At 37.0% G+C, this 14299-nt stretch overlaps 2 protein-coding genes across 2 annotated transcripts in view; both read right to left on the bottom strand.

Annotated features, from left to right (window-relative positions):
- Positions 1-2723, bottom strand: part of LOC142337534 (lysophosphatidylcholine acyltransferase 1-like) — a 61680-nt gene extending 58957 nt beyond the window's left edge. The window contains exon 1 of the mRNA XM_075386828.1: positions 2430-2723. Within this exon, the coding sequence (XP_075242943.1) occupies positions 2430-2492 (63 nt within the window). The 5' untranslated portion in view covers positions 2493-2723. The remainder of the gene's footprint in view (positions 1-2429) is intronic.
- Positions 2724-2860: 137 nt separating this feature from the next.
- LOC142337536 (cytidine deaminase-like) overlaps positions 2861-14299 on the bottom strand; it is a 36484-nt gene continuing 25045 nt past the window's right edge. Inside the window, exon 2 of the mRNA XM_075386832.1 lies at positions 2861-3294. Coding sequence (XP_075242947.1) covers positions 3023-3294 — 272 coding nt within the window. The 3' untranslated portion in view covers positions 2861-3022. The remainder of the gene's footprint in view (positions 3295-14299) is intronic.

Raw genomic sequence — 14299 nt, 5'->3', positions numbered from 1 at the left:
TGCAAGAAATGTTTTTTTTTTGAGTTTCTGCATTACAAGACTGTATTAACTGAACTCTGTAATCAAAGCTGAAGAAACCACATTCATATACCAACCTTAGTTGACCACAGGTATTACAGATCAGAGGGTTCGAATCCTACAATAATCTTGTTGAAAGAATTCAATGCTTGCAAGTATCTTGCAACAAAATTGTTGAACTATGTAGTATCTTGCAAATGCATAGCATTATTACAGGATTTTGACCTTTTCGATCACTTGGGCATTTTTGGTTGTAAATAACAAAGGACCCAAATTTCGTCGTGTATAGCGTTGGTATTGTACTTAAAATTATTTACCGATTTGCACAAACAGCATATTTCAGCATGTTGTCATAATCCAATTGCGATCAGAGGGTTACTTCCCGGGTCGAGGTTTCAACGCAAAAAACAACTCAAAGTGATGTGAATGTGGCTGTGAGTGTGCTAATTTTATGTTAGAGGGGTAGAAAAGAAAATATTGCAAGCGTAGATCTTGAATAATTTTGCGTTTCTAAGCGTAGACCTTGCCTAATTTTGTGTTGAATTTATGATTGATCTCACCTAGTTTTTCGTTTCTGACAGTAGATTTTACCTAATATTAAGTTTAACTTAGCGTGGATCTTACATAACTCTCCGTTGAATTCAATGCTGACCTCACCTCACTTTGCGTTTCTATAAGTTGATTTTACGTAATATTTCGTTGATTTTAGCGCTGATCATTCATATTTTTGCGGCAAAATCAGCGCCGATCTCAAATAAGATTGCATTGAAATTAGCCTTGATCGCACGTAATTTTGCGCTGAATTTAGCTCTGATTTTACATAATTTGAAATTCCAAGTGTGGATCTTACATAATTTTTTGTTGAATTCAGCGGTGATCTCAGACAAATTTGCGTTGAACTTAGCCATGATCTCTAGTTTTGCCATTCTAAGTAGATTTCAGTAATATTACGTCTAATTTAGCGCTGATCTTACATAATTGTGCGATTCTAAGCGTAGATCTTACATGATTTTGTGTTGAATTTAGCGTTGTTCTAACTCATTTTGTGTTTTTACGAGTAGATCTTACGTAATATTGTGTTAAATTCAGCGTTGATCTAAGATATTTCTGCGTTGCATCTAGCGTTAATCTTCAATATCTTTGCGTTTCTATGCGTAGATTACGTATTTTGCAAATGAATTTAGCGTTGAACTCAAACAACTTTTTGTTGAACTTAGCGCTGATTTTAAATAAATGTGGGGATTATGAATGGGTATGTGTGTGTATGTGTGTGTGGGGGGAGTGCAGTTGGTGATAGGTAGGCAGGGGAGGAGACAGTTTGCTAGGCGGGTGTTGGGATTAGGATTAGGTTACCAATATTAGTGTCCGAAACTAATTTTTTGCCAAATTCATATTAATTGCGCAGAAAACTCAAATTTTAGTTTAATGAAACTCAACAATTGTCTATAGAGCCTACGATTTCCATAAGTGCAACTATTAACTGCTGAATAATTGTGTGTATAAATTTAATTAAGGTCTATGCTTAGAAACAAAAAAAAAATAAGTAATATCTACGCTTAGAAACGACAAAATTATGTAGGATCTAGTAAGATCGTTTCTTAAGAACGTGCTGTGACAATCCGATTCACAAAGAGTGTAAATGCCCGTAACAAATCTAAGGTACTATGGCAGAGTGTTAGATCGCGCGATAAGCAAGTAACATGAACAAAGTAAGATAAACAAGTCACATTACGTAAGGTCAGATTATGTCAAATTATGTACAGGAAGTCAAATTATTTAAGGTCTACGCTTAGAAAAACAAAATAATGCAAGATAAGCGGTAACTAGCGTTGACAATTTAGAAAACTAACCACAATCTTCTGGCACATGTTTGCATTGGATCCATAGAATTTATGGGGGTAAATTCAACGCCTTCAAGACAAATTTATGTACGGAAATTAGGGTGAATTTTTTAACGTTTCAACGGTAGTTACCGCTTATCTTACATAAGTTTGGCAAAATTCTGTGGCCCGGGTTTTGCCAAGGTTAGCGATATTTTCCCCAGTCATTTGTCTACAATAACCAACCCGGCTTAAGTATAACTTTCTGAACTATTTCTCAGAATATCAGAACAAAATTCAAAATTTTAAAATATATATATTTTACGTATAATATATTTTTTACTAGAGCAAATTATCTACACAGCTCATTTGTTTAGTGGTTGAAATTTAAGAAAGTTGTACGAATACATTTCTCTGTGCCTATACGATTGTTCGCCGGAACCGTATTGCTACTTACATCATTTGTGATTTTTTTGTCAACGATACAGGAACTTTAGCAAGTTTAAATTTCAACTTTATGCTATATCCCGCTGAAACTTATAAATAAGACTAATCTTCTGATATTTGTCAAGTTGATTTCTCTTCACTTACCTTAATGATCTGATACTTGGAGTAGTGCAACTCATGATAAAATGGGTTAATATCAACGGGCATCTCAAAAAAGGTGCTTCAGCGATAACTTGAATAACGACAATTGAGAACAGTTATTGTATTAGATATTAACGGTGAGTTAACAGTGAAGAAAGAGATAAGATTAATTTGGGAAGCATCTCAGACCGCAAAGTGACTGCTAGCAAAACCGCAAACTAAATTTTCCCTATAAAATATATTATATTGAGGAATTTGGATTGACTAATTCGGTCGAATCATGGAACTGAATCGGATTCTCTCGCAACGTTATTTCCATAACAGAAATCAACGCTATCTATTAAAAGCCATCCCATATTAACTCAATAAAGGTCTCCAGTTTATCATTCACATTCAATTCTGTTAAAGATCTGTGGAAACAATTTATGATAAACTGGAGCCAGAAATATTAATTAAGGTGCGCGTTAAATTTACAGAATTAATTCATAATTAGCTTTACAAAAGGTATACAATTTCCGACTAAAGTTCTAAACTCTCGGTAGAATTCGCATAGCACCCCCACTTCAAAGCACATAATGTGAACGGTGTGAAAATATTTACATTTCAAAATTATATGGCAACAAATCTCCAATTGAGAACTGCTTGACACTCGTGGCGTCCGAGTTTACGAGAACAATGCGCGCCTCCGGGTTCATCTCAGCAATCACAGCGCGACATGCACCACAGGGGGTAATGCACTTGGAGAGGTCAGAGGTCACGTAGAAGCACTTCATCTGGTAGGCTTTGTATCCCTGGGAGATAGCGGACACGATTGCAGACCTCTCTGCGCAGATTGTCATTGAATATGACATGTTCTCCACGTTGCAACCTGCAAATAATTCACATTTCCGAGTGCATATTTTTGTTCATTTAAAACCAGAATTTGTCGCTTTTTGTTTGTTTTACTTCGAAAAACTTCGAAGTCCCTGTTTTTAGTAGGTTTAAGCTGTTTGCGTATATCAGTATCTAACTATCGGTTTTAAAAAGCCTATTTACTTAAAATTTATTAGTTTAGATGGGGGCGTATTAAAACAATGTAGTTAGATTACGGGTTAAGGGGGGTAACAAAGGAAATTTTCGCATCGAAGATTTGGTCAGCCCAACCGCCTGCATCCTCATGAAATCCTTTTTTTACAAAATTTTTTAATACTATTGCTACTTTATATCTAAAACTCAGAACTCGTTCAATTCCATTTTGTTCATTAACGAGAGATTTTTCTTTCAAGGTGTCATATGTATGAATAACAAGACTTTTATGCTATCAGTAAATTTAGCATCAGTTTTTCAACAATCAATTTTCATTCATTTAAAATATTTTAACCTGTATTCTTTTTCAATTGATAAAAAAAACACCAAAGCTCCCTCTGCAACGTGTATATTAACAACCAGCCGATCGTTTCGAATAATGTGGAAATTCAATGTGCACTTTCTGATACACGTTGATTGCCAATCTTATTCGACAGAGGTCCTTCAGTGTCATTATTTTCTCTGAATTTTTTTATCTCCAAATTTTTGAAACAATTAATTTCCTACAAAATATGTTGAAGCGATCGAAACAAAAACCATGAAAAATTGTGACAGATCTCAAAAGATGGCAAAAACCGAAACAGCTGTAAATAACCACATCAGAAACGTTTCCTAAAAAAAATACGACGCTCCAAAGTTCATTCCTAGGTTTTATGAATTAGTGGAAATAACTATATAGGCACGTGTTGTCGCCCTGTTACTTCCCTTACCAGACATAATTTTTATCCTATTCGTCCGGAGCATGCAGAGACATCAAAAAAAGTTAATCTTGAGAACCATTTGGTATTGAATAAGGGAAGGAGGGGGCTAATTAGGTCTTATGATTTCGGAATTTCGGAACGGTTTTTATTAATAATAAAATTCAGATTTGTTTTGTTTCGCTTGATTTTGTTGCTACAGTTTGTTTGGAAGTCACCTACTTCCGTCCAGTTTGATGATTATGACTGTTGTGATAACGAACTTTTGTTGACCAGAAGTCACAGTGTCCTTGACACACGTCGAAAAAATCTTCAGGCTGAAATGGAACAAACAATCTGGCTGAATACAAAAGTTCTGCAAAAAAGTTCTTTCGATCTTGCATTTTGTTCACTACCGCCCTTGGATAGGTATTCCGATCAACAAGGAAACGTATATAAACTAGCTCTAACTGGCGTTCATTGCAAATTTTGAAGATCTGCGTACTGTAAAAAACCTGTTGTGAGAAGGATGGCCCAAAATGAGGGGCGCGACTCAAGACATGTATTGGCCAGACTGATTTCGATCGCGGACAGTAGGGCTCTATGCTGACCATACCCAAAGTAGGATTTTGGCCTAAGCGAACAGTTTTTGGCTTCCTTCAGTCATATTAAACAGACTTTGGTCACCATTGACCAAAATGAACAAATTTTGTCCAAACCATCGGCCAGACCGAACAGAACCCAGGTCAGGCCATTTTCTACACCACTCCCCACACCCAACAGACTCTACGCCAGACCATAGTCCATACCAATGAACAAACGGAATCAATTTTTGGCCAGACCATTGGCAGACCCAGGAAAACCTGTAGAAGCATCCAATAAAACTAATAATTTGTTTCTTTACTTTTTACAAAAAATGGATGATATTTTAGAAAAAAAATTCAATGTTGAAGCGATCGAAACAAAAACCATGAAAAATTGTGACAGATCTCAAAAGATGGCAAAAACCGAAACAGCTGTAAATAACCACATCAGAAACGTTTCCTAAAAAAATACGACGCTCCAAAGTTCATTCCTAGGTTTTATGAATTAGTGGAAATAACTATATAGGCACGTGTTGTCGCCCTGTTACTTCCCTTACCAGACATAATTTTTATCCTATTCGTCCGGAGCATGCAGAGACATCAAAAAAAGTTAATCTTGAGAACCATTTGGTATTGAATAAGGGAAGGAGGGGTCTAATTAGGTCTTATGATTTCGGAATTTCGGAACGGTTTTTATTAATAATAAAATTCAGATTTGTTTTGTTTCGCTTGATTTTGTTGCTACAGTTTGTTTGGAAGTCACCTACTTCCGTCCAGTTTGATGATTATGACTGTTGTGATAACGAACTTTTGTTGACCAGAAGTCACAGTGTCCTTGACACACTCCGAAAAAATCTTCCGGCTGAAATGGAACAAACAATCTGGCTGAATACAAAAGTTCTGCAAAAAAGTTCTGTCGATCTTGCATTTTGTTCACTACCGCCCTTGGATAGGTATTCCGATCAACAAGGAAACGTATATAAACTAGCTCTAACTGGCGTTCATTGCAAATTTTGAAGATATGCGTACTGTAAGAAACCTGTTGTGAGAAGGATGGCCCAAAATGAGGGGCGCGACTCAAGACATGTATTGGCCAGACTGATTTCGATCGCGGACAGTAGGGCTCTATGCTGAGCATACCCAAAGTAGGATTTTGGCCTAAGCGAACAGTTTTTGGCTGCCTTCAGTCATATTAAACAGACTTTGGTCACCATTGACCAAAATGAACAAACTTTGTCCAAACCATCGGCCAGACCGAACAGAACCCAGGTCAGGCCATTTTCCACACCACTCCCCACACCCAACAGACTCTACGCCAGACCATAGTCCATACCAATGAACAAACGGAATCAATTTTTGGCCAGACCATTGGCAGACCCAAGAAAACCTGTAGAAGCATCCAATAAAACTAATAATTTGTTTCTTTACTTTTTACAAAAAATGGATGATATTTTAGAAAAAATTTTTAAAAATTAGGTAAAAGGTCCAATGGGAGTTTCATAAAATAAGTTTGAAAAAGTAGACTATTCTTCTAGAAGTAGATGTTGCCTACCAATGAATGGCTGGTAATTTTATAAAACTGTGAATGAAGAGCATGTTTGTACATTTTGCATAGAACCGGCTTCTCTTTCGACCTCTTAGCCTGGAATATGGGAATCGCCCAAACTCACTCATATTTCGGTATTGGCCAGAACGAAACAAACCAAATAGTGTAATTGGCCAGACCAAACAGACTGAAATGTGGCAATTGGCTAGAGGGAACAAACAAAAATTTGCCGTTGGTCAGACAGAGGGTGCGACCCAATTTTTTTATGACCATTGAGTTACGGTTGCACCAGACACCCCACCGAAACAACTAAAAATAACCCCAACAAAAACATTTCCTGAAAAAAATAAGACGCTCCAAAGTTCATTCCCAGGTTTTATGAATTAGTGGAAATAACTAGGCACGTGTTGTCGCCCTGTTACTTCCCTTACCAGACAGAATTTTTATCCTATTCGTCCGGAGCATGCAGAGACATCAAAAAAGTTAATCATGAGAACCATTTGGTATTGAATAAGGGAAGGAGGGGGCTAATTAGGTCTTATGATTTCGGAAATTCGGAACAGTTTTGTTTAATAATGTAATTCAGACTTGTTTTTTATCGCTTGATTTTGTTGCTACAGTTTGTTTGGAAGTCACCTACTTCCGTCCAGTTTGATGATTATGACTGTTGTGATAACGGACTTTTGTAGACTAGAAGTCGCAGTGTCCTTGACTCCCGTCAAAAAATCTTCTGGCTGAAATGGAACAAACAATCTGGCTGATTACAAAACTTCTGCAAAAAAGTTCTGTCGATCTTGCATTTTGTTCACTACCGCCCTTGGATAGGTATTCCGATCAACCAGGAATTGTATATAAACTAGCTCTATCTGGCGTTCATTGCAAATTTTGAAGGTCTCTGTACTGTAAAAAACCTGTTATGAGAAGGATGGCCCAAAATGAGGTGCGCGACTCAAGACATGTATTGGCCAGACTGATTTCGATCGCGGACAGTAGGGCTCTATGCTGAGCATACCCAAAGTAGGATTTTGGCCTAAGCGAACAGTTTTTGGCTGCCTTCAGTCATATTAAACAGACTTTGGTCACCATTGACCAAAATGAACAAACTTTGTCCAAACCATCGGCCAGACCGAACAGAACCCAGGTCAGGCCATTTTCCACACCACTCCCCACACCCAACAGACTCTACGCCAGACCATAGTCCATACCAATGAACAAACGGAATCAATTTTTGGCCAGACCATTGGCAGACCCCAGAAAACCTGTAGAAGCATGCAATAAAACTAATAATCTATTTCTTTACTTTTTACAATTAATGGATGATATTTTAGAAAAAAAATATAAAAATTTTGACTTGTTTTTTATCGCTTGATTTTGTTGCTACAGTTTGTTTGGAAGTCACCTACTTCCGTCCAGTTTGATGATTATGACTGTTGTGATAACGAACTTTTGTTGACCAGAAGTCACAGTGTCCTTGACACACGTCGAAAAAAATCTTCCGGCTGAAATGGAACAAACAATCTGGCTGAATACAAAAGTTCTGCAAAAAAGTTCTGTCGATCTTGCATTTTGTTCACTACCGCCCTTGGATAGGTATTCCGATCAACAAGGAAACGTATATAAACTAGCTCTAACTGGCGTTCATTGCAAATTTTGAAGATATGCGTACTGTAAAAAACCTGTTGTGAGAAGGATGGCCCAAAATGAGGGGCGCGACTCAAGACATGTATTGGCCAGACTGATTTCGATCGCGGACAGTAGGGCTCTATGCTGAGCATACCCAAAGTAGGATTTTGGCCTAAGCGAACAGTTTTTGGCTGCCTTCAGTCATATTAAACAGACTTTGGTCACCATTGACCAAAATGAACAAACTTTGTCCAAACCATCGGCCAGACCGAACAGAACCCAGGTCAGGCCATTTTCCACACCACTCCCCACACCCAACAGACTCTACGCCAGACCATAGTCCATACCAATGAACAAACGGAATCAATTTTTGGCCAGACCATTGGCAGACCCAAGAAAACCTGTAGAAGCATCCAATAAAACTAATAATTTGTTTCTTTACTTTTTACAAAAAACGGATGATATTTTAGAAAAAAATTTTAAAAATTAGGTAAAAGGTCCAATGCGAGTTTCATAAAATAAGTTTGAAAAAGTAGACTATTCTTCTAGAAGTAGATGTTGCCTACCAATGATGGGCTGGTAATTTTATAAAACTGTGAATGAAGAGCATGTTTGTACATTTTGCATAGAACCGGCTTCTCTTTCGACCTCTTAGCCTGGAATATGGGAATCGCCCAAACTCACTTATATTTGGGTATTGGCCAGAACGAAACAAACCAAATAGTGTAATTGGCCAGACCAAACAGACTGAAATGTGGCAATTGGCTAGAGGGAACAAACAAAAATTTGCTGTTGGTCAGACAGAGGGTGCGACCCAATTTTTTTATGACCATTGAGTTACGGTTGCACCAGACACCCCACCGAAACAACTAAAAATAACCACAACAAAAACATTTCCTGAAAAAAATAAGACGCTCCAAAGTTCATTCCTAGGTTTTATGAATTAGTGGAAATAACTAGGCACGTGTTGTCGCCCTGTTACTTCCCTTACCAGACAGAATTTTTATCCTATTCGTCCGGAGCATGCAGAGACATCAAAAAAAGTTAATCTTGAGAACCATTAGGTATTGAATAAGGTAAGGAGGGGGCTAATTAGGTCTTATGATTTCGGAAATTCGGAACAGTTTTGTTTAATAATGTAATTCAGACTTGTTTTTTATCGCTTGATTTTGTTGCTACAGTTTGTTTGGAAGTCACCTACTTCCGTCCAGTTTGATGATTATGACTGTTGTGATAACGGACTTTTGTAGACTAGAAGTCGCAGTGTCCTTGACTCCCGTCAAAAAATCTTCTGGCTGAAATGGAACAAACAATCTGGCTGAATACAAAACTCCTGCAAAAAAGTTCTGTCGATCTTGCATTTTGTTCACTACCGCCCTTGGATAGGTATTCCGATCAACCAGGAATTGTATATAAACTAGCTCTATCTGGCGTTCATAGCAAATTTTGAAGGTCTCTGTACTGTAAAAAACCTGTTATGAGAAGGATGGCCCAAAATGAGGTGCGCGACTCAAGACATATATTGGCCAGACTGATTTCGATCGCGGACAGTAGGGCTCCATGCTGACCTTACCCAAAATAAGATTTTGGCAGAAGCGAACAGGCTTTGGTTGCCTTTGGTCATATTAAACAGACTTTGGTCACCATTGACCATAATGAACAGACTTTGTCCAAACCTTCGGCCAGACCGAACAGACCCCAGGTCAGACCATTTTCCACACCACTCCCCAAACCCAACAAACTCTACGCCAGACCACAGTCCATACCAACGAACAAACGGAATCAATTTTTGGCCAGACCATTGGCAGACCCCAGAAAACCTGTAGAAGCATGCAATAAAACTAATAATCTATTTCTTTACTTTTTACAATTAATGGATGATATTTTAGAAAAAAAAATATAAAAATTTTGATTTAAGGGGCAATGCGAGTTTCACAAATTAAGTTTGATGAAATAGACTATTCTTCTAGAAGTAGATGTTGCCTACAAATGATGGGCTTGTAATTTTATAAAACAGTGAATGCAGAGCATGTTTGTACATTTTGCTTAGAACCGGCTTCTCTTTTGAGCTCTTAGCCTGGAATATGGGAATGGCCCGATTCGGCCGATACCTCTCGGCCGATACCTTGATCTGGCTGATACCTCTCTGAGGGCGTTGGCTCATCCTAGGTAACACACTTAACTTTAAGAAGACAACCTATAATGAAAATTTTGCGCAGAAAAAAAGAACATAAGTAACATGGTCCGTACATTTATTCAAATTTAGTGTAATTCTTTTCACAAAAAAATCATGAAAAACGATAATCAATTTAGCTATGAAGTTGGGCAGAATTTCAACATAAAAATGAAAAACTTCCATTGCAAAACTTTTTCCCTATCCTCATTGACCTCAATACGTCAATTTTGTATGGCATATATTAGTAGTCGACAAAACCAAAATGTCACTCTTCTTAAAAAATGAAAATTGAAAGAAGATTGGTTCAATTTCCAGCAGCGACCTAGCGCCGAGACCTGAACTACTGATCCTGAGGTATTTGTCAGTCATACTTCTCAGTCAAAATTTTGAACTTCATTCCGTTCCACTGTTTTGAGCGTCAAATATTTTCAGTTTTTAGTTATCACAAAAATGGTAATCCGTAAACCAAATCCCTCATTATGTTAACGAGCTTTCCTCGTCATCATTGTCCGTTTATTTACGTCAAACTTTTTTGCGAAACTAGACTTTTGTCTTTTAATTCGTTTTAAAATTGTTAATACTGTTGTTCCTTTAAGTTGATGGAATTATTGTTTTTTTGTTCATTTTTATATTTAACTGAAATTCTTTCTTCAAGTTTTCAGTTTCTTAAAGCTCTCACATTCAGCTAACTCTCTTCTAAACTGTTTTTTGTCTTAATAACACAAATGTACAAATCCAACGGAAATTAGATACAATTCGCCAATCTAACTCCATTCAAATACAATGCTTATCAATTTGAAAGAGCAAAATCAACAAACTAGCTGGGTCAAATGAAGCGCAAAACCCATCTAGTGAGAGCACACAAATTTATATTGAATAGTCGCTTCACAAATTACGCAACTTAATTACTGTAAATTGACGCTAACTGCTTGAGGCAGTCAGTTTACCCTGAATGCCACTGACTTTTCTTGGACCGTACCACAAAACAAACCACCATTAAAGTGGGGAAAATGGAGAAAACCAGCTAAAACGGCCAGTTCTCGCAAAACGCAAAACAGATTATTCTTCTGGATAATTTTCTCGTTGACAAATTTTAAAGAAATCGAGCTTCCAACCAATCCTGTATATGAGGCTCCAATAACTGACCAATCAGATCTATAAAAAAAAGCGAACAGAACAATTTACACCTTTGAAACTTTATTTGGAGTTAAAAGGTCAGAAAGGCATAGATATTGCAAAACTCAATCGAAAAAAATTCCTGAGGACAATATATGCAATCTATCCAAAAAAAGATAAGCTGGAACACTCTAATATCAGTAACTGGAACATCAAAACCGTAGAGCAATTCTATAAAGTGCTAAAACGAGAAACCCAGAGCTGCAACTTTGAAAACTGTGAAGGGAGAGTGATAAGCGAAATCTTCTTGACAAATTTTTTCTCGACAACAAAGTTAACAAAATCTATTACGATATACAGTTGAGCCACAAAGAGAGGTCAAAATAGCAGAAAACATGGAAATAAAAAAAACTGAATCAACAGAGAACAACGTCAAACATTTCAGCCAAAAAATGGGTAGAAATAAGTAGAAGAATTTGAGGAACAAATTACCAGAAGAAACATCCAATTTCTTATTGCTGACAATGGTGGAGCAAACAAACAATGCAAATATTCTGGTCAAAACCTGTGCTCAAACCGAAAACAAATGCGTGCAGCGATGGGTAAGAAATGCAATCATTGGGGGATGCAAAGTCACATGGCCAAGCTATGTTGGAAAGAGTTGAATCAATTGCAAACAAATTCACAAACAAAAAAGAGAAATATTTTTAAGTTCGTTAGCTGGATGTAAAAATCGCTTAAATACCGTTAGTAGATGACTGATTATGATTGATCAACGGAAAAGACCTTTTCGATAACTTCGGCATGCGCATCACTAATAAATCACTTCCAGCAAGCAATGTTAGCTGGTCATGAATCAATGTGCTATAGAAAAAAAATGCAAACAAATTTCTGAAACTAAATGGAAGACTTGTTAGTTCATAAAGGCGCAAAAAAAATTTATCAATTCATAAAATATATGAAGCACACCATCAAGCAAGCAAAAATTGCTAATTAATTTACAGCCAAAAGCCCAAATTTTATTAGAACAAATATTGAAAGAAGGCCGTATTGGAAAACGCATAACCTATTGGACCTAAACAGTTATTTGTGATGACACAAAGGTTCTGAACAAACCATTCCTCAAAAGTAAGTATCAAATGACGAATATCGATTCTTTTTTGCAAACAGTTTAGGAGAAACTAAGTTTGAGTGCGCCAACTTAAGGTTCCGCCTTGTACGGTCATTCAATATTATTTTTTGTTGGCGGTCATATAACAGACGCCTACCGGAATTTACGGCCTAACCGACATGCCTGCAACGCAATCGGTAAAACAAAAAGATTGTAACAATTGTTTTCTATTAGGAAGCAAACAAGTGATTAAAGAAAACGGATGACAATTAGCTCCGTAAAAACCATGTGAAAATGTCATTTCGCAAAAACAGAGACTCAATGCTTAGACCAGCAGTTCACACAAATAGGCATCAAACCACTGACTACCAAAAATGATGCAAAAAATTATATCGTTCCTTTGTAGTGTTTGTCCCCCAGAAATGGGTACAACTCAGTAGAAGAATTCGAGGAACAAATTACCAGAATAAGCATCCAAATTCTTATTGCTGACAATGGCGGAGCAAACAATCAATGCAAGTATTCTCCTCAGAACTGATAATCAAACCAAAAACAAATGCATGCAGTGATAGTTAAGAAGTACAATCATTGAGGGCTGCAAAATCACATGGCCCAGCTATATTGGAAAGAGTTGAATCAGTCGCAAACAAATTCACAAACAAAAAGAATATAAAATTTTAAATCTAAAAGTTGGATGTCAAACGCGCTTAAAAACCGGCAGTAGCTGACTGATTATGATTGATTAACGGAAAAGGCCTCTTTGATAGCTTAGGCATGCGAATCACTAATAAATCACTTCCAGCAAGCAATGTTAACTGGTCATGTATCAATGTGCTATAGAAAAGGAAAACCAAACAATATTCTGAAACTAAAAGGAAGACTTGTTAGTTCATAAAGGCGCACAAAAAATTTGTCAATTCATAAAATATATGAAGCACACCATCAAGAAAGCAAAAATTGCTAATTCATTTACAGCCAAAAGCCCAAAATTTATCAGAAAAATATTGAAAGGCCGTGTTGGAAAACGCATAACCTATTTGACCTAAATAGTTCTTTGTGATGACACAAAGGTTCTGAACAAACCATTCCTCAAAAGTAAGTATCAAATGACGAATATCGATTCTTTTTTGCAAACAGTTTAGGAGAAACTAAGTTTGAGTGCGCCACACGACAATGCTTTTTTCATGTCGATAGACTGAAAATATGCGTATAACCAACTTAAGGTTCCGCCTTGTACGGTCATTCAATATTATTTTTGGTTAGCGGTCATATAACAGACACGTACCGCAATTTATGGCCCAAACGACATGCCTGCAATGCAATCGGTAAAACAAAAAGATTGTAACAATTGTTCTCTATTAGTAAGCAAACAAGTGGTTAAAGAAAACGGATGACAATTAGCTCAGTAAAAACCATGTGAAAATGTCATTTCGCAAAAACAGAGACTCAATGCTTAGACCAGCAGTTCACACAAATAGGCATCAAACCACTGACTACCAAAACTGATGCAAAAAATTATATCGTTTCTTTGTAGTGTTTGTCCCCCAGAAATGGGTCCAACTCAGTAGAAGATTTCGAGGAACAAATTACCAGAGGAAGCATCCAAATTTTTATTGCTGACAATGGCGGAGCAAACAATCAATGCAAGTATTCTCGTCAGAACTGATAATCAAACCAAAAACAAATGCATGCAGTGATAGGTAAGAAGTACAATCATTGAGGGCTGCAAAATCACATGGCCCAGCTATATTGGAAAGAGTTGAATCAGTCGCAAACAAATTCACAAACAAAAAGAATATAAAATTTGAAATCTAAAAGTTGGATGTCAAACGCGCTTAAATACCGGCAGTAGCTGACAGATTAAGATTGATTATTGGAAAAGACCTCTTCGATAGCTTAGGCATGCGCATCACTAAAAAATCACTTCCAGCAAGCAATGTTAACTGGTCATGAATCAATGTGCTATAGAAAAAGA

The sequence above is a fragment of the Convolutriloba macropyga genome, chromosome 4, assembly GCF_964194025.1.
Source record: "Convolutriloba macropyga chromosome 4, txConMacr16.3, whole genome shotgun sequence".
Lineage (NCBI taxonomy): Eukaryota > Metazoa > Xenacoelomorpha > Acoela > Convolutidae > Convolutriloba > Convolutriloba macropyga.
This window is presented reverse-complemented; position numbering and strand designations above follow the sequence as displayed.